Below are 20,424 nucleotides of genomic sequence, written 5' to 3' on the forward strand. Positions count from 1 at the left end.
CTTGATGGTTTCTGCGTAGCTGCTTGTGTACTTGAGTGTGATGAAGTCGTGGGGTTCTTTGTGTTGTTCCCTGTGTTGATGGTGTTGCTATTTTGCGTTGTCGGAGCTGGCTGCAGCACTCGGCTGTTGCCTCGTGAGTTTGTGGGCTCACTTGTTAGTGTGTTTTCACGGGATTTGTGTGGTGGACCGACCTGCTGCCACGATCCGTCTTCAGTGTTGACTGTGTCTTCTGTCAGCTCTGGCTCCGGCTCTGTCGGTGCCTGAGCCACCAGATGTGATAGCGAGGGCATGTGTTTGCGGCAGACGCTTGTGCGTGTGGTACGTGTGTCGGTGTCTGTGTGTGTTCACTCTCCATGAGAAGCTCAATCAGCTTTTGCTGCTTGGCGAACTGATGATCATTCGAGGCAACTGTAACTTGAAACGCGGAGAATCTGTGAAAGAATGCTCATGTTTCGAAATATGTCACCAGGGAGCTGTGGTGTAAGGAAAGCGGAGCAAAGGAGTACAACCAAGTTGAACTTTTTGTAACATGACAAGAGTTCGCCGCTTAAGTTGTGCCACTAAAAACTGGAAGTTCATACTTGCAACTGTAGTATACCACTAGCTGTGGCGACACTTTTGTTGCGTGTGTGAACCTGGTTTGATGTAACACGGCCTGAAATGTAGATTTTTAGCAGCTCACATATTCGGTATAACTTATTTTATGAGTAAGTACTAGGACATTCTGTGAAACTAGCTCAAATGGTTTAATACGTGGTTTGCTTGACAACAATATTTCGTTTCAGGTATGTAGTATATTATCTTTGCATAGCATGTGAAAAGCGATCATCTATGATTATCAAAGACTATGTGCTGTGTTATTGTCAAGTTATGGAGTGGTGGTGGAAGTTAAATGTGGGGTAGTTTGTTTTTGTTAATTATTATATATTCAGATGTCTTATAAATAACGGGCTGTCGTAAGCCTATATTCAAGCATTATGGTTGAACCGGAACCATTTTTTTCAGCAAATTCTTAAAACCAAATGTGTGTTCAGATGATGTATTTTAAGGTATACAAAAAATTCTGTCTAGTTCAGGTGTTCCAGCACATAGAAAGAACATACGCATGTTAGACGACTGAGTCCGTATGATACTCTGCCGATAACATATTTCCGAAGTGCTGAACATACCATTACAGACCTGGGATTTAGGCTTTCATAGGAATAATGGAATTCACATCTGAAGGCGTGGAGAAAGCTGTGACAGTATTTTACACATCTCGCACTTCAGATCAAGCAGAGGCACATCGTTGGTTAACTGAAGCTCAGGCATCTACTACAGCATGGAAATTTGTGTGGGAGCTGTTGGATCCGTCAAAGGCAAGTGGGGGTTTAATATTGATTTTGAGTCATGGTTAGTGTTTAAAAGTTCGTAATTGCAGTGTTTTGTGAAATACATATTGTAAACACTTTTCACTCTACTACCTTTCTTCCGACAGTTTCCTTACTTCCTCGGTATGTATCTCTTGTAATATTACGCAATTACCAAGCTATTGGTGTTTGCTGCATTTGAGCTATCCAGAACAATAAATTTCCGTGGTGACCTCATCGCCAAAGTTAAACTTCGGTAAGGTTCATTAAAAAAAAAAAATGCCGTATATGATTGCAGAATATTCATTTTTAGTTCATTACGGTAAGTTTTTATAACCTCAATAGAATAAAAACCTCAAAGTCCTGCTCAGACACACAGCCGAAGGCCATCCTAGAAAATGGCCTCACGGTAAGTGAGGTCTCCTTATCAGGGTGAATAAAATAGGTTTTAATATTAATGAATTGACTGTAGGGTGGTTTTGGTGTGGGGTTGGTTGGTGGGTACTTCATAGCTGTTGGACTTAGAATTTTTCACCGTCTGTTATTTTACTTGTCTATTTGTTGCTGGAAAATCAAGTTGCGCCAGTGTTATTCTTATGCAGATTAAACCTCCACACTCCACAGGTTTTCCATTCTGTTTCTTTTTATTGCAGTGTTTCAATTTGGTGAATTTATTTTTTCTCCATTACCTCATCTTACACCCATTTTTATTTGGTGCTGATATCTGCAGCATCCTTTGCCACATAAACAATTCGTTTGTTTATACATAACAAGTGTTATGCAGACGAGCTACAAATTTTATCTAAATGATATGTAGTTCAACTTATTATTCAGATTGTTAATGGTTTTTTAGCTTGTGTTCCTTTTGATACTTCTTGGCACTTGGTGTTTTAGCTTGTTTTGACAATGGTCAGTATTGTCCTGTTTATTTTGCTTTGTTCTCAAGAATTTTTTTCTTTATCCATTTACCACTTATAGTTTTCACTTTTGTCTGTATCTATAGAGAATTGTGTAATTTTTTTTATTCCAGTCTTGATCACAATATCAATTGTGTGTCCGGTCATTGTATGTAATTTTCAGATTTTTTTGTTCATTTCTTTCTGTATTTTATGTTGTGTTGTTATATATATATATATCTCAGTGATAACCTTCTTAACTGAGATATGTATATCAGTGTGGTGCCAAACCCAGTAACACTATTTCCTAACCACTTCAGCTTTAACCATTTCCAGCAAATCATGGGTGCTTCTGGTATCTTGTACAATCTGGTGTCTTGTATGTTCTTTCATCTTGTAGTATCAACAGTAGCAAACTAGATTTTTCTTTAAAGGCGTTTGCTGACTTATTTACAATCAGTTTTGTTTTGTAGAAAAGCTTTTGTGTCTTTAACATGTAGGTACGAAGGCAGATAATTTTTTATGTTGTCTATGGGTTATTCTGTTGTTATTTTGGTGGATCCTAGGGTGACAGTTTCAGAATTTAATAGTAACTGGTACATGGATACCTACATGTCTTAATAGTAAATCTGCCCAATAGGTGTAGCACTTCCTAAGTCAAACCATGTCTGATAAATTCAGGTTTGAAGGCTCAAGGGTGTGTACCCAGTCATTGGTAAAGCACCAATTCCCCAATTTTCAGATACGTACTACTCAGTAATGACCTGCTGTAGAGAACTGAATATTTTTGTGTCTGTAGTATGTAGGGCACATTAGGGTCGACAGAAGCGTCCGATCACACGCGTCGGCATTGACCCGTGACGTAAGGGTGTTGTCGTGTGTGACGTCATGACGGCGCGGAGTTTGGTTTGAGTGTGGCTGTCTCCAGTTCTGTTTTATCTTATTTTATTTACTTTTCTGAACTGTTCGTTCTATCTCGTGAGATTTTTTTTTTAATTTAAAAACACTTATTACTTATTTTAATTATCTGTTTCCTCCAATTTCTGTTTTAGTTTATTATATTTATCTTTCTGATCTGTTCGTTCTATCCCATGAGATTTTTTTTTTTTTTAATGACAAATAACTCTAATCAGCTACTGAATCATCTTCATCTTCTATGGGTTGCAGGGGTTACGACCCCTGGGGAGGTGTGTGGGTATTCATGCATGGCTGTCTTCACTTACATGTTGTAGCTACGCAAGGCGTCTAAATTTGTTTATATTTAGTTTGCCCCCCACCCAAAACACCCCATTTCCCGCGCTTGTCCCGTTAGTGCCATTAGGCTTCTTGTGGAAAGTGTTTGTGTTTGTTATTGTTTCCGCCATATTTGTGACGTCATGGGTCAAAGCAGACGGGCGGGATCGGACGCTTCCATATTTTCCGGGCATTAAGCTGATGCAATGTATAAAAAGTAGGATACATGATTCAGATTTTTTATGGAAAGTCTTGGGGAAAAAAAGAATGCTTTTTCTGTGCTGTGCTTTAAATTTGTGATTTTTTTTTTTAAAAAAAAGCGTAACTTTGTATAGGAAAACAGATCTCATCCTGTGCACTATAACTATGTAGTCCTAGTCTTGGTTATAAATAACAATGAAAGGTATTTGGCACTGCAATTAATAGTTCATAGCCTACCTTCACTTAAAGATGACTCCATTGACAAAAACCTCAAATCTGATGAACTTCAAAGTCCTGTGGGGGTATGTAGACAATTGAATCTCAATCTGATTCTTTGCTGAAATGTTTACGTATATGGTAGCAATCTTAGGAGCAAAGAAGAATATCCTAATACATTTTATTCAATGGCAAAGAATAAAAGTGAAAATGCCTCTTACACACACCACCCACATTCAATACTATATGGAATTGGTAAATATAAACCATGTGTATTTCTTGAAACACTGTACCTAAAATATTTGTGGTTGACCTTTAGGTTGTTAAATATCTTTCCAGTGTATGGAATTACGTGAGACAACTTGGGTGAACAAATGTGGAGATACATTCTTATATAGGAAGAAGAGTCGGACAAGGATGTTGTCTTTCACTGAGTATGGAGAGTGGCTGGCAAGATAAGCTTTGAAAGGATGTGGAAACTTCAGGATAGCACAACAACTCAGCAACACCATCAAGTATGCAGATGACCTGGTAGTGCTTGCTGAAAATCCAAGACAGCTACAACACGTGTTGAATCAGTTGGTGGAAACTGGAAGGAAATATGGCATGGAAATCAACATCAAGAAATCAAAGTGATGTGTATATCAAAACAGGAGAAACCTTTGAGGATAACTGCCAACAATCGAGATCAGCAGAATGTGATGCATTTCATTTCAAGTACATGAGAAGAGTGCTGACAAAAGTTACCCTCTGCAAGAAAAGAAACTTGAGCAAGAGTCACCAAGGGCAAAGGAGCATTCAACAAGAAGAGGTAGTGCTAAACAGCAAGTTGAGCTTGATATTAAGGGATAAAACTCATGAAGTGCTACATCTGAAGCATTACACTACATGGAACAGAGACATGGACCATGAGGAAAGTGGAGAGAAAATACCTGGGAAAGTTTGAAATGTGGTGCTGGAGAAGAATAGAGAAGATCAAGTGGACAGATCAGGTGACAAGTGCCGATGCACTGTGACAAGTAGGAGAGAAGAAAACTATTATGAATACAATTCTTCAGAGAAAGGCCAACTGAAGCGGACACATACTTTGGCACGAGGGGCTCATGCTGGACGTCATCAAGAGGAAGATGAGATGAACTACAGGATGAAGAAGAAGAAGATCTCAGCATCTGGACGACATGAAAGATGGAAGGAGGTAACAGAAGACTGAAGGAAGAAGCTGAAAACGGGGAACATTGGGGCCAGAAATTCTCTGTACAAAGACATGGACCTGCCACTAGGAAGAATACGGCATAATAACAACGATAATAATGTAATAATGTGATACATTATGATTTTTTTACATATATGCCAGTGTATATAGAGATAAAAATTCTGAAAGGAATAGTTTTGTAAACAAATTCAGATACAAAGAAGAAAATTGTATTTTTAAAACTCTTCCATATTTCATATAACGTTTTCCTTGACATCTTGATCAAAAAATGAACTAAAGTAAGAAATACAATCTTTTTGTTGTCAAGTTTATATAAACATGCACTGTGGCTTTGTAATGATGTGACATCCATCTTACATATAACACTGGAGAAGGGGGCCCAAACAGCTTCTTTCTTACTGGGCTGTGGAAGGGAATGTGCCTAGTCATTGGTCAACTTCACCCTATTTGCGGAGGTCTACTACTTCGTAATGAGTTGATCTACACATCTCAGTATTATTATGAATCTAGTATGTAGGACACTAATTTGATATAATGTGTAAACAGTAGGATACATGATTCAGATTTCTTATGAAAAATGTTGAAAAACATACTTTTTCTGTGCTATGCTGTAAATTCACAATTTTTTAAAAAAAGAATTGTAACTTTGTGCAGGAAAGCAATATAGTCTGCAGCTTGTGTACTACAACTCTTTAGTCATAGTATTAAGTATAAATAATAATGAAAAACATTTGACATTGCAGTTAATAGTTCTTACTTTCACGTATAGGTCACTCCATTGGGAAAAAAAAACTCAAATTTGCCAAACTTCAAAGTCCAGTGGATGTATGTAGATAATTGAATCTTAGCTTGATTTCTTGCTTAAATGTTGACACATCTGTTAGCAACCTTAAGAGTGAAGAATATTATCCTATCGAACTGTATTCATTGGCAAAGAATAAAATGATCAGGATTAAGACACCCTGTTTGAAAGAAGACAGAATACAGAACAACACAAAAAAATGCTTAATAATGCATAGAAAAATAAGGTTAGCTTAGTTCATCAAAATATTATAAAATTGAGTAATACAGTAGAAGAACTTCTTGTCTGAAAAATGTAGAGAGCTCTGAAGAGATAGATATCCTGTGCCTATGTGAGCACAACATAAACACAAGGTTAGATAGGTTACATATAAAAGATTACACTCTAGCAGCTTACTCATGCAGAACTATAATGGGAAAAGGAGGAGTTGTTACATGTATTAAGCCAGAACGCAAGTTCCAAAACATTGAGAAAAGTAGATTTTGTAGTGATTAGCACAATTAATTTGTGCTTGTGAATTAATACTGATAAATAGTTCAGTTTTAATTGTAACTGTATATAGATCCCTACTGGGAAATTTTGAATCTGCATTCCCTACTGTGCAGTGCGACAGCAGCAAGCGGTTAATAGTCTGTGGTGACTTCAGTGTATATGTTCTCAGGGATTATGATAGGAAAAATGAACTGGAAACCTTATTTGGTTCCTACAATTTGTTCTCAGTAATTATCTTCCCAATACAGGTGGATAAAGACATTTGGACCCTGACTGATAATGTTTCCTCTAGTGAAGCTCAGAGCAAGAAAAAGATGTTTCACCAAATAACAAATGTCCAATCTGATTATGATGCACAGTTAGTTAGGATGAATAACACAGTGTCTACGAACAACTTAAATTAGAAAGAACACACAGAAAAGTTGTGGGGAAGGCAAAGTGAAGGCTGTGTTTTATTTTCAAAACACGTAGAAGATGCACAAGGCCTACTAAAGAGATGCGTACACTATGCGTGTCTGTCTTCTTTTGGAGTATTGCCCTGTGGGATCCTTACCAAATAGAGTTGAGTACATTATGAAAGTTCAAAGAAGGGCATCATGTTTTGTGTTATCAAGAAATAGCGGTGCCTGTCATGGAGATCATATTGGATGGACATCATTAAAACACCGCGTTTCTCATTACGTTGGGATCATCTTGCAAAATTTCAATCACCAACTTCGTCCTCCGAATGCGAAAATATTTTGTTGACGCCAACCTACATAGGGAGAAATGATCATCATAATAGAAGGAGGGAAATCAGAGCTCGCACAGAAAGATATGGGTGTTCTTTTTTTCCGTGCGCCGTTCGAGAGTGGAATAATAGAGAATTCTTGTGAAGGCAGTTTGATGAACCCTCTGCTAGGCACTTAAGTGTGATGCAGAGTAACTATACAGATGTAGGTACAGTATGGATACTACTCCTCAGTGGGACCCAATTAGAATAATTGGCGACTCCAGGACAAATGGTTTTAAGATTACTTTACAAGAGATGACCTTGGATATAATTTATGGTGAACCAAATACTAACATAAAATTTAATCTATGCAATGATAAATTCATATCATCATTTTAAAATAGCTGTCTGTATAAGCTAATTAGACAGGACGTTAAACATCTATGTAAAAAGCCATGGATTACTAGAGGAATCAAAGTACCGTATGAAAGGAAAAGGGAAATGTATCCGTCACCAACAAGAAGTAGAGATCTTGCAGCAGTAGCATACTTCAAAAACTACTCAAAATTACTTAGAAAGGCTATTAATAAATCAAGGAACATGCACATAATGCTAGAAATCTAATTACAACAGGCTTAAGGCTATATGGAATGTAATGAAGTGAGATACAGGACAACTAGCCACAGAATCACAGAACAGGATAACATCACTATTGAGCTGAATGGAAGGGCTGTAAATGATGAGTCACAGGTAGTATATATATTTAATAATCTTTTCTTAAATCTAGTAAAATTCAAGAGTAAAATCACAGCAATATGTTGAAAAAGTAACTTTCATAAAATTAAGTCATATGGCTGTATCAGAAATTAAGAAAATTATACATTCTCTCAAAAATAAAAGCTCATCTGATTTTATGGTGTTTCCAACAGAGTACTAAAGATTTGTTTCTATGCAAAAAGCCCAGTCTTATATGAGGTATGTAATGCATCACTAACTCAAAGCAGTTTTCCAGAGAGACTGAAATATGCCATTGTTAAACCCCTCTTTAAGAGAGATGATTAGAGACATGTCAATAACTACTGACCTGTTTTACTACTGACATCATTTTCCAAAATTTGTGAGATGATGATATATTCTGGGATAGTACATCACCTTAACTAGAATAATAGCCTCAGCAAATTGCACTTTGGGTTTCAGAAGGGTTGCTCTACTGAGTACCATTTTACATGTTCACTCACCAGATCGTACAAGCATTAAATACACTCCTGGAAATTGAAATAAGAACACCGTGAATTCATTGTCCCAGGAAGGGGAAACTTTATTGACACATTTCTGGGGTCAGATACATCACATGATCACACTGACAGAACCACAGGCACATAGACACAGGCAACAGAGCATGCACAATGTTGGCACTAGTACAGTGTATATCCACCTTTCGCAGCAATGCAGGCTGCTATTCTCCCATGGAGACGATCGTAGAGATGCTGGATGTAGTCCTGTGGAACGGCTTGCCATGCCATTTCCACCTGGCGCCTCAGTTGGACCAGCGTTCGTGCTGGACGTGCAGACCGCGTGAGACGACGCTTCATCCAGTCCCAAACATGCTCAATGGGGGACAGATCCGGAGATCTTGCTGGCCAGGGTAGTTGACTTACACCTTCTAGAGCACGTTGGGTGGCACGGGATACATGCGGACGTGCATTGTCCTGTTGGAACAGCAAGTTCCCTTGCCGGTCTAGGAATGGTAGAACGATGGGTTCGATGACGGTTTGGATGTACCGTGCACTATTCAGTGTCCCCTCGACGATCACCAGTGGTGTACGGCCAGTGTAGGAGATCGCTCCCCACACCATGATGCCGGGTGTTGGCCCTGTGTGCCTCGGTCGTATGCAGTCCTGATTGTGGCGCTCACCTGCACGGCGCCAAACACGCATACGACCATCATTGGCACCAAGGCAGAAGCGACTCTCATCGCTGAAGACGACACCACTGGAGGCGGGCTGCACAATGTTGGGGCGTGAGCGGAAGACGGCCTAACGGTGTGCGGGACCGTAGCCCAGCTTCATGTAGATGGTTGCGAATGGTCCTCGCCGATACCCCAGGAGCAACAGTGTCCCTAATTTGCTGGGAAGTGGCGGTGCGGTCCCCTACGGCACTGCGTAGGATCCTACGGTCTTGGCGTGCATCCGTGCGTCGCTGCGGTCCGGTCCCAGGTCGACGGGCATGTGCACCTTCCGCCAACCACTGGCGACAACATCGATGTACTGTGGAGACCTCACGCCCCACGTGTTGAGCAATTCGGCGGTACGTCCACCCGGCCTTCCGCATGCCCACTATACGCCCTCGCTCAAAGTCCGTCAACTGCACATACGGTTCACGTCCACGCTGTCGCGGCATGCTACCAGTGTTAAAGACTGCGATGGAGCTCCGTATGGCACGGCAAACTGGCTGACACTGACGGCGGCGGTGCACAAATGCTGCGCAGCTAGCGCCATTTGACGGCCAACACCGCGGTTCCTGGTGTGTCCGCTGTGCCGTGCGTGTGATCATTGCTTGTACAGCCCTCTCGCAGTGTACGGAGCAAGTATGGTGGGTCTGACACGCCGGTGTCAATGTGTTCTTTTTTCCATTTCCAGGAGTGTATTAAAATATTGCTGGTTGGTATTTTATGCAACATATCTAAGGCGTTTTGACTATGTGAATCACAGTATTCTCCTAGATAAATTAACATTTTTTGGGATTGATGGTATAGCCAGTTAATGGATAATGTTATATTGAACCAAAAGAATTTAGAAAGTTGTACTCACGAATTGAACATATATAAATGGGGAACCTAATTCTGACTGGGAAGAAATCACTATGTGGCTTCCCAAGACTCACTCTATAAGGTCCACTGTTGTTTCTCATATATGTAAGCAATCTCCCATCTAATATACAACTGTTAGAGTTAGTTCTTTTTACAGGTGACACCAGTAATGTATTCAATCCAAGCATGCATACTGAAACAGAAGAAATGGTAAATAAAGTTCTGAAAAGTAACATTGATTGGTTTTCTGCGACTGGTGTCATGCTTAATTTTAAAAAGACACGACAAATTCACTTCCACACATCTAAGGGTACTACAACAATGATAAATGTTACACATGGTGAGGAGATAATAAATAGGGTGGAAACTTCAAAATTCTTAGTTCAGCCACAGTTTCACTTACAATCTTAGCAAATCTTGGGGAGAGACAAATTGTTTAGTAGTGCCATATGGAATAATGTTCTGGGGCACTCATCTGTAATAAAGAAAGTCTTCATTGCTCAAAAACATATTGTAGGAATAATATGTGATGCTCACCCATGATCACCTTGTAGACATATTGTTAAGGAGTTCATTCTGACTACGGCATCACTGGAGTTTGTTGTAAATAATACACTGTATTTCAAAAGGAACAGTGATGTACATAATCACAATAGCAGAAGGAAAAAATGACATTCATTACTCCACATTAAGGTTGTCTTAAGCACAGAAAGCCATGCACAGTGTGGCAACAAAAATTTTTGATCACTTACCCAGTGATATAAAATGTCTGACAGACAGAAAAAAAATTGAAAATGAACAGAGAAAGTTTCTCCTTGACAACTCCTTCTGTTCTTTAGAACAATTTCTATTGCAGTAATGTCTAAATTAATTGGCAATTTGAATGTAAAAAAGGACTCATTCCACATGATTGCTATTTATAGTGCAAAATTATCTGTGGAACATAGGAGGCAGCTTGGGTGAACAAATCTGGTGATATATCCTTGTTCTGTTACTCTAAATTAAAGAGACAGCTTCAGTAACATAAAAGAAAAGATGCAAGCAATAATGAGAGACAAATAATTTTTGATGTATATAGTGGTGTTTATAGAAATAAAAAAAATTGCAAGGAACAGTTTCAGAAACAAATTCAAATACAAAGAAAGAAACTGTATTTTTCAAACTCTTCCATCTTGTATATAACACTGTTTTCCTTGACATCTTGAACAAAAAACAAAATATGTTCACTTAAATGTAAGAGATACAACCTTTTCAAAGGACTAACTGTCAAGTTAACACCTGTATGCTGTGACTTTGTAATGGCGGGACATCTGCCTTACATATAACATTTTAGAAGAGACCCAAACAGCATCTTTTCTACTGGGCCATGGAAGGAATTGTGATTCAGCAGAAGATATGCAGTTAATCTCAATATCCTTAAATACATGTGGTAACTGGAAAATGTGCCCTGTGTACCAGCTTTCATCATATTTGAAAGACACTTACTGCCCCACTTGCAGCGGTTCCAACAGAGCATTTTCGCAAGCCGCAATAGTAACAGTGGCCCCATTTGCTTCTGTTGAAAGTCTGTTCACTAGAAAGGTGCTAACAGTGATGACTAGAAAAGCGTGCTGTAATCGTGCTCTTCTGTTCTGAAAAACTTTCATACTGTTTGACTGCCTGTGAAGAAACAAAGAACATCTTAATGCCCTATATTATGTGTACAACTCTTTCACGTAAACTAAAATAAGCTGCTACTCCGACTGTGCTCCACGAAGGGGAGCAAGGGTTAAAACGTAATCAGTTCAATGCAAATTGAACTTACACATTTTTGAGTGAGGAGCTCCAGTACAACAGGAAAATGTTTTACATTGTTTATATCAGGGCTTAACAACTGGCCGGTTTTGAGCGCGAGTACGCGCGTCTGCTCAGGCACGTGCTCGCGAGCAGGTGCAAGGTCGCGGAGTAGGGAGGGAGGGGAAATGCGCGCGCACGTTTGAATAGGGCCGCAGCTTGCCTATTGAAATAGCGCTGACTGTGTAACGTTTAAAGTACTACGATCAGCTCTAACAGTCACTTCGCTGGTTAAGAATCATGTCAAGTCGCCGTTGTGTAACCCCAACCATGCTTTTGCAGTTGGGAGGAATTGTATCTGTTTACAGAAAAAGATGGTGTTGCAAAATGTTTAGTATGTCACAAAACGCTGAATTCTTTTAGGAAATTTAATTTGCAGCGACATTATATGTCGTACCACGCGAAAGACTACGGAAGTGGAAAATGTGATGGACCAGATCGTGCACAGGAAGTTATTAAACTTAAAAGAAAGCTATCCGAAGAAGATCTGGACGATGAAGGAAAATCAACTGAGGCAGCTCTGAGTGAGTTACAAAATTGCTTTGCTTTTAGCAAAATCCCTGCGCCCCTTCACTGATGGCGATTTAATAAAAGAATGTTTGGTAGTTGCAGCGGAACATTTGTGTCCATCTCAAGTTGAACAGTTTCGGTTTGTACCATTATCTAACATGACCATTATGCGTCGCATACAGGACATGGCAGACGACGTCCAGAGCCAGCTTGCAAATATCTGTATAGATTTTATGGCTTGATTCGTCCTGAGCTGCAACTAGAAATTCTTGACCTGCAGTGTGACAGAGAATACAGAGACAAATTTCAGAACAAGAAAAACATTTTGGAATTCTACAGACACTTCCCTCAGGATAGATTTCCCCGTTTGCACAAACTGGCGGCTACAATAATATAAATGTTCGGTTCCAGGTATGTTTGTGAACAACTGTTCTCTGCAATGAAATGTAACAAGACGCGCCTGAGAAACACATTGTCTGATCGAAATTTAAACTGCACGCTGCGCCTACGATGCACAAGAACAATTACTCCGAACATAGACACAATTGTAAAGGGCAAAAAGTACAAGATAATCGAGAATCCCACACTTCAGTGACACCTTTTATTGTGTAATAGTTCACAAATTAATACGAATGTAGAGGCATACACTAAGCTAATAAAATTATGTGGCACGTGTATATTCTCCTTTATTTGTTTCAATTGTCGCAGTAATAATTCGTGAGTGATATCCCTGCAGGTGGCCGCGGATTTACATTGACTGGCGGCAGCTGTTGTGTGCCCCACGTGACTCTCCCCACTCTCCACTCTGGTCCTTTAGTGGGGATAGCGTGCTCGCGCTGCTCCGTGCTCGCGCCTTGCTGCTCACAGCTTGCTCCGCGAGCACGTATGTTGTGAAGCCCTGGTTTATGTGGAACTCCACAAAATACACGGCATTTATATCGGCATTTATATGTTCTTTGTTTCGTCACAGTGGATCAAATCATATGAAGGTTTCTTCAAAAGCAGGTAGAGTGAGGACAGTTGCAGGAACGTGGTCTTACTGTGTACGTCTAGTCACTACTCTAATACATTTCTGATGAAGAGACTTTCAAGAGATGCAAGTGGGACCACTTGCTATGGCAGCTCATGGAAAAGCTTTGTTGGAACAGCTGCTATGGAACAGTATGTGGCTTTTAAATACAATCAAAACTGGTACATAGGACACATTTCCTAGTTACCACGTGAATTTAAAGATGCTGAAATTAACTATATGTTTCCTGCTGAGTCACAATTCCTTCCATAGCTCAGTAGGAAATACTCTGTTTGGGACCCCTTCTCCAGTGGGTGCCACATCAATACAAAACCACAGTGCATGTTTGTATAAACTTGACTTCGAAAAAATCGTATCTCTTACCTTAGTTAATTTTTTTGATCAAGATATCAAGGAAAACAATGTTATATGCAAGATGGAAGAGTTTTAAAAATACAATTTCTTTCTTTGTATTTGAATTTGTTTATGAAACTATTCCTTTCAGAATTTTTATCTCTATATTCACTGGTATATATGTAAAAAAATCATTAATGTCTCTAATTATTGCATGTGTCCGATCCAGTTGGCCTTTCTCTGAAGAATTGTATTCAGAATAGTTTTCTTCTCTCCTACTTGTCTCAGTACATAGTCATTTGTCACCTGATCTGTCCACTTGATCTTCTCTATTCTTCTCCAGCACCACATTTCAAACCTTCCCAGGTATTTTTTCTCCATTTTCCTCATGGTCCACGTGTCTCAGTATAGTGAAATCCTTCAGATGTAGCACTTCACAAGTTTCTTCTTCAATATCAAGCTCAACTTGCTGTTGAGCAGAGACTTTTGCCATGGTGACTCTTGCTCAAGTTCTGTTACTTGCAGAGGGTAACTTTTGTCAGCAATCTTCCCATGTACTTGAAATGAAATGCATCACATTCTGCTGATTTCGATTGCTGGCAGTTATCCTCAAAGGTTTCTCCTGTTTTGATATCCGCATCACTTTGATTTTTTGATGTTGATTTCCATGTCTTATCAGTTTCCACCAACTGATTCAACATGTGTTGCAGCTGTCTTTAATTTTTGGCAAGCACCACCAGGTCATCTGCATACTTGATGGTGTTGCTGAGTCATCGTCTTACCCTGAAGTTTCCACATCCTTTCAAAGCTTATCTTGCCAGCCATTCTCCATACACATTGAAGAGACTCGGTGATAGACAACATCCTTCTGACTCCTCTTCCTACATAAGGATATATCTCTACATTTGTTCACTCAAGCTGTCTCATGTAATTCTATACACTGGAAAGAGATTTGACAGTGAAATACAACAATGGCCGGTAACTGTTATCAGCTCTCATCGGTTTACAGTTCTGACCTAAAGGTCAACCACAAATATTTTAGGAACAGTGTTTCAAGAAATACACATGGTTTATATTTACCAGTTCCATATAGTATTGAATGTGGGTGGTGTGTGTAAGAGACATTTTCATTTTATTCTTTGCCATTGGATAAAATGTGTTAGGATATTCTTCTTTGCTCCGAAGATTGCTACCAGATATGTATACATTTCAGCAAAAAATCAGATTGAGATTCAACTGTCTACATACCCTCACAGGACTTTGAAGTTCCTCAAATTTAATGTTTTTTGCCAATGGAGTCATCTTTACATGAAGGTAAGAACTATTAATTGCATTGCCAAATGCCTTTCATTATTATTTATACTTAAGACTAGGACTAAAGAGTTATAGTGTACAAGCTAAGGTCTGTAAGATTTTCCTATACAAAGTTATGTTTTTTTAAAAAATCTGGAATTTAAAGCATGGCATGGAAAAAGTATTTTTCTCAACATTTTTCATAAAAAATCTGAATCATGTATCCTACTTTTATACATTGTATCAGTTTAGTGCCCTACATACTAGATGCGTAAAAGTATTCAGGTCTGTAGGTCAACTCATTACTAAGTAGTAGATCTCTCAAAATAGAGAATTTGACAAATAACTTTGCACACACCCTTGAATCTTCAAACCTGACTTTATCAAAAGTGGTCCTAGTTAGGCCAGTGCTATTTGGCAGTTAGACTGTTGAAACATGTAGGTATTCATGTACCAAATATTACTAAATTCTGAAGTGGTTATCTTATAAGCCCCTGTGAGATTACACATAACAATCCAGATAGATATGGAATGGTTGGATAAATATATTCTGTACTAAATGCCTCAAAGGGAAGGGATTGATTATGGGATGCACTGAGCTGTGGAAAAGAGCATCTAATTATGACTGTTTTGTAATTCTTTTTGCCTCTGTCCTTCCATGATGGAGGAACCAGTTACCTATTTTTTCTTTTACTGTTATGGTGCAAAGCACAGACACTATGTGCCAGACATGAGTATTTTGCTATGCAGGTTGGTACAAGTACAGCTCTTGTAATGAGATGGTGTCAGCTTCAAATCCTATTTGAGCCATCATGAGTTGGCTTTCCATAACTTACCCTCATGGATCAACCTCCTTTGGAACACCTGGCCCACTTGTGAATTAGAATGAAGTGAGTTGCCATGTTATCTCAAGTTTGAATTGAATATATTTTGCAAAAGATGACTGGATATTAATGGTGATGGTGTATTTGCATACAGTATTCAAATGGAATGTACCAGGCAACATAAAATTGAGTTAGCATTGAAATATGAGTCAAAGGAGTACATTTGGAATATTGGGAGCAAAGAAATTTCACAAGTCTGTCACCAAACATGAATTAACTAAAGTCTTGTATGAATCTGAACTGAAGTTCTAAGAAATTGTGAATTCTTTAGTGAATGTGGTTGTGACAGGTGACTTGACAATAAAAAAATTCCAGGCCTACAAAACACAGTTAGTTAGTTACATGTTCCTGAGATTGCTTGAACAATTCTATCGAATGATATACAACAAATCAGTGTACAGGATATGTATATATGGTTAGTGTTAACACAAATGAACACATTATTTTTTAGTCCTATGCAATGCAACTATACTTAAAAACTAGTGGTTTTTTTTTTAAAATGCTACCAATTTTTAAATGAAATTCATACACGGAATAGGAGTAGTTTACAAGAAATGCTTGCTGTCCATGCTTTACAGATCTACATACCATACCAAATGGAAAAGCTTTTCCGTAATTGCCAATGGGCAATGAGGCCCATGGGATTTGGGCCAAGGATTGCCTTTTTAGAGATAGGTATGGCTGGTCTGGAAGCTTTACAGCCGGCCGCAGTGGTCTAGCGGTTCTAGGCGCTCAGTCCGGAACCGCGCGACTGCTACGGTCGCAGGTTCGAATCCTGCCTCGGGCATGGATGTGTGTGATGTCCTTAGGTTAGTTAGGTTTAAGTAGTTCTAAGTTCTAGGGGACTGATGACCACAGATGTTAAGTCCCATAGTGCTCAGAGCCATTTGAACCATTTTTTGAAGCTTTACACGAAGGTTGGAGCAGATCTCCACCTTGACTAACTCTGCCAGTTGCCTGTACGAACTGAAGATGCCTTCAGAACCCAAGTGAGAGGCATTATTGGTGCCAATGAGTGTCACAACTTTACTGCACTCTCTACACTCAATAGCCACTGGCCATGCCTCCTCTACATCTCGGTTGAGGTCCCCTAGCAGACATACCGATTGCACATTGACTTTGTTTCTGGTTGTGGATGCTGTTTCCCTAAGTTATCACATAAGACATGTAACATTGGAGTTCCAAAGAACTAGTAAACCACTACACCTCCTCCCTAACTGTGTGTCATTCAGTTGGCATTATTATACGGTGTTTTACCATGGGCTACTTGGTCTACCTTTTCTCCACTCTGGATTTGAGAGCATCTAAGAATTGGCTCACAGTGGCTAACAGTGACGTTGTTCCTCGCTTGAGCCAGATCTTATTGGCAGTTTGATAGCTTTTTCCAGTGTGTTGTCTACAGTGGTAATGGAATATGATTCTTAGTCGACGGCAATGAACTGCCCATCCTGGAATTGTTTTTCTTCTCTTCTTCCACACATTCCTTTAGGGATGGGTTGTGGCTGCTCATGACACATAGTGATCCAAAGTTCCCCTTGACTTCCTGCAGTGCTTATGATCATCTTTGGTATGTATATTTCTTTTGTGAGCCTGAGTAGCTTTTTGCAGTCGACAAAAACTTCACAGTTTAACAGTGCGTCTGGATTGGTGACTGAAACTCGCCTTATTGATAACTGTGGGTAACAAAGTTCTCAGTGGCAAACAACTCTCCAGAGCAATCTTTGTTCTGTGTTCATGTTGGATTGGCTTCTTCAGTCTGGAGCTCTTTTCTTTCACACTTATGAAGGCTTGTGATGCCTGCAAGAAGTTCCACCCAATAATAACATTATAGTTACATTCTGTTAAAATGATAAATTCAGAGGGCTGTGTCCTGTCATTGTTAGTTTTTCTTGCAACACATTCCCATCAGCTGGACGTATTTCCCATTTGTGACCTTCAGCACAACTGCTTTTGCATTGTGGAAGATAGTCGTCTTTATTTGTGTTGTGTACATAGTTCCGCGTAGTCTGCGCGTACACAATTTTCCCACTAGGCTGCGCCCCGCTTAGCAAAACAGCGCAGGCGCAGCGCTCGTCCGTCTCCACACTACGAGATGGCACTGTCTTAGAGACGGACCAAATTCAGCTTCCGCCGATCCGCATATTAATATGTAACGCAGCCATTGAGATTGCTGCTAACATAGAACCTTTTCTCCTCGCGGATCACACTCGCGCGGTGATACCTGAACGCTCGAGGTATTATAACGAGTGTACAGACCTCCGATTGGTCAGTCTGCATTAGTCTGTAGTCAAGTTTCAGTCTGCGCCTAATAAGATTATCATATTCCTGTATATAGCCATGAAGATAAATGTATAGACACTTTGTCAAGTATCAGAGATATGTGAGAATAAGATTAACGTACCAAGACCAAAGGAACTTCAGATTGTCAATTGTAGATAGCATCCAGAGTCAAGTTAAGTAAGGTTTATGATTGTTATTATTTTAGTAAATGTGTGTGAAAATTAATCAAATTCTGTTTAAAGTTGGTCACTGTCAATCTGCTACTCTAAGTGTGCAAGTGGCATTTCTATCGTCTGACCTAACGGCAGAAGATAAACACACCACGATAAGACCACGAGACATATTGCTGATACTCGCATGCTTCGTTACAGCGACAAGTCAAATAATCTGATGGTGTGTGTACCGAAGGTCTTACAGTACACACCCCGGAATTTGGTAATGGTAATCATTTGACATTACAGAAAAAGAAACTCGAGTCGACTAGCACCCAAACAGTTTCGCTGTTAATGATGATGTCAGTGAGATTTCCTGTCATCTTGGTAACTCTTGTCCACGAGGGATTTACATTTGTGACAGTCTCACCCCCATGAATTTGGTGGCTAGGCGAGCAGTTGCAGTGTGCCTTGAAGCCCTCTGCCAGGATCTCCACCTGTCCTCGCTGGAATGTGCTTCATGTATTTTCTCATGCACAGTCGTTGGTTGGTGCCAAAGCCACAAATTAGGACTGATTTATTTCAAGGTCCTCCAAGTGTTAGTCATCCCATGACCTTTTGGCATCTATTATTTTGAGTTCTCCAGGAGTTTCAGGGGACAGCCATCTTTTACACTGACGGCTGTAAAATTCTGAATAAGATTGTGTTTGAAGAATGAAATTTTCACTCTACAGCGGAGTGTGCGCTGGTATGAAACTTCCTGGCAGATTAAAACTGTGTGCCGGACCGAGACTCGAACTCGGGACCTTTGCCTTTCGAGGGCAAGTGCTCTACCGACTGAGCTACCCAAGCACGACTCACGCCCCATCCTCACAGCTTTAATTCCGCCAGTACCTTGTCTCCTACCTTCCAAACTTCACAGAAGCTCTCCTGCGAACCTTGCAGAACTAGCTCTCTTATAAGAAAGGATATTGCGGAGACACGGCTTAGCCACAGCCTTGGGGTTGTTTCTAGAATGAAATTTTCACTCTACAGTGGAGTGTGCACTGATATGAAACTTCCTGGCAGATTAAAACTGTGTGCCGGACCGAGACTTGAACTCGGGACCTTTGCCTTTTGTCTCGGTCCGGCACACAGTTTTAATCTAGTCGGGAAACCAGGTATGTCTCACAAAGAACGAGCCTGTACATATTTAATAAACAAAGTTTATAATTTCATACCAAAAGAAGGTTACTTACAAATGCAGTGTCGTATAATATAAGGAGTAGTTACAGAATGCCACAGAGTAACAGTTGGCATGGCTAGCAAAGTTATCAGCTCTCCTCAGTTGATAAAAACCATTATCAATGATGTCTGTCATGTCAAAAAAATGAAAGAACAGAACTAGGGATCAGAAACTGATCTTTGGTTAAAAAACAGTGAAACAATAACTGAAATGAAAAAGAGATGGGGCCATCTCCATGTAATGTGGAATACCTGCCATAAATGGGACTGACTTGTATCAAAATGACTTTACCGATTAAAATATGATCCTGTTGGCGTATTTCAAGAAACAGACAATGCCCCTCATAAATGTTATCCTGGGAAGTACTGGGTCCTGAAGTGATTGAAGAATAAAATAAATCTAGTGATGAAAACTAATGAAATTAATATATTGAAATCTACTGAAAATTATTTTAACTGTTTTGGGGGCCACCAAAGATGGAAAGGAAGAAGCTTATTCTACTTTTCAAACTTACCGAAAGCTGACACGCTTACGTGTGTTTTGTTACCAACACAGCAATTGACAACACGAGCTACAAGCGTGCAGTGTGTTGTCGAAGTGTGTGCAGTGGCTGCCATCCAGATACTGACATGGTTAAGGAAATTGAAGTAACACGGGCAACACAGAAGATAAAACAAGCACGCTACTAGTGCTTTGCTGAGAAATTGTGGTCACCGTGCAAACTATCAGACTCAGCTCCCTGTATTAAATAAAATTGAACTAGAATAATACTAATATAATAATGTTCCTAAGATGAACTACTTATTTCTGAGCCGGCCGGAGTGGCCGTGCGGTTAGAGGCGCTACAGTGTGGAACCGTGTGACTGCTACGGTCGCAGGTTCGAATCCTGCCTCAGGCATGGATGTGTGTGATGTCCTTAGGTTAGTTAGGTTTAAGTAGTTCTAAGTTCTAGGGGACTGA

The 20,424-nt window shown here is 39.8% G+C and overlaps 1 protein-coding gene and 1 non-coding gene across 2 annotated transcripts in view; one reads left to right on the top strand and one right to left on the bottom strand.

Annotated features, from left to right (window-relative positions):
- Positions 1-863: 863 nt before the first annotated feature.
- Positions 864-20,424, top strand: part of LOC126248063 (importin-13) — a 206,957-nt gene continuing 187,396 nt past the window's right edge. Inside the window, exon 1 of the mRNA XM_049948704.1 lies at positions 864-1,358. Within this exon, the coding sequence (XP_049804661.1) occupies positions 1,206-1,358 (153 nt within the window). The 5' untranslated portion in view covers positions 864-1,205. The remainder of the gene's footprint in view (positions 1,359-20,424) is intronic.
- Trnas-cga (transfer RNA serine (anticodon CGA)) lies at positions 19,017-19,091 on the bottom strand. The gene has a single exon. It is a non-coding gene; the product is annotated as a tRNA-Ser (tRNA).

Source organism: Schistocerca nitens, chromosome 3, assembly GCF_023898315.1.
Source record: "Schistocerca nitens isolate TAMUIC-IGC-003100 chromosome 3, iqSchNite1.1, whole genome shotgun sequence".
Lineage (NCBI taxonomy): Eukaryota > Metazoa > Arthropoda > Insecta > Orthoptera > Acrididae > Schistocerca > Schistocerca nitens.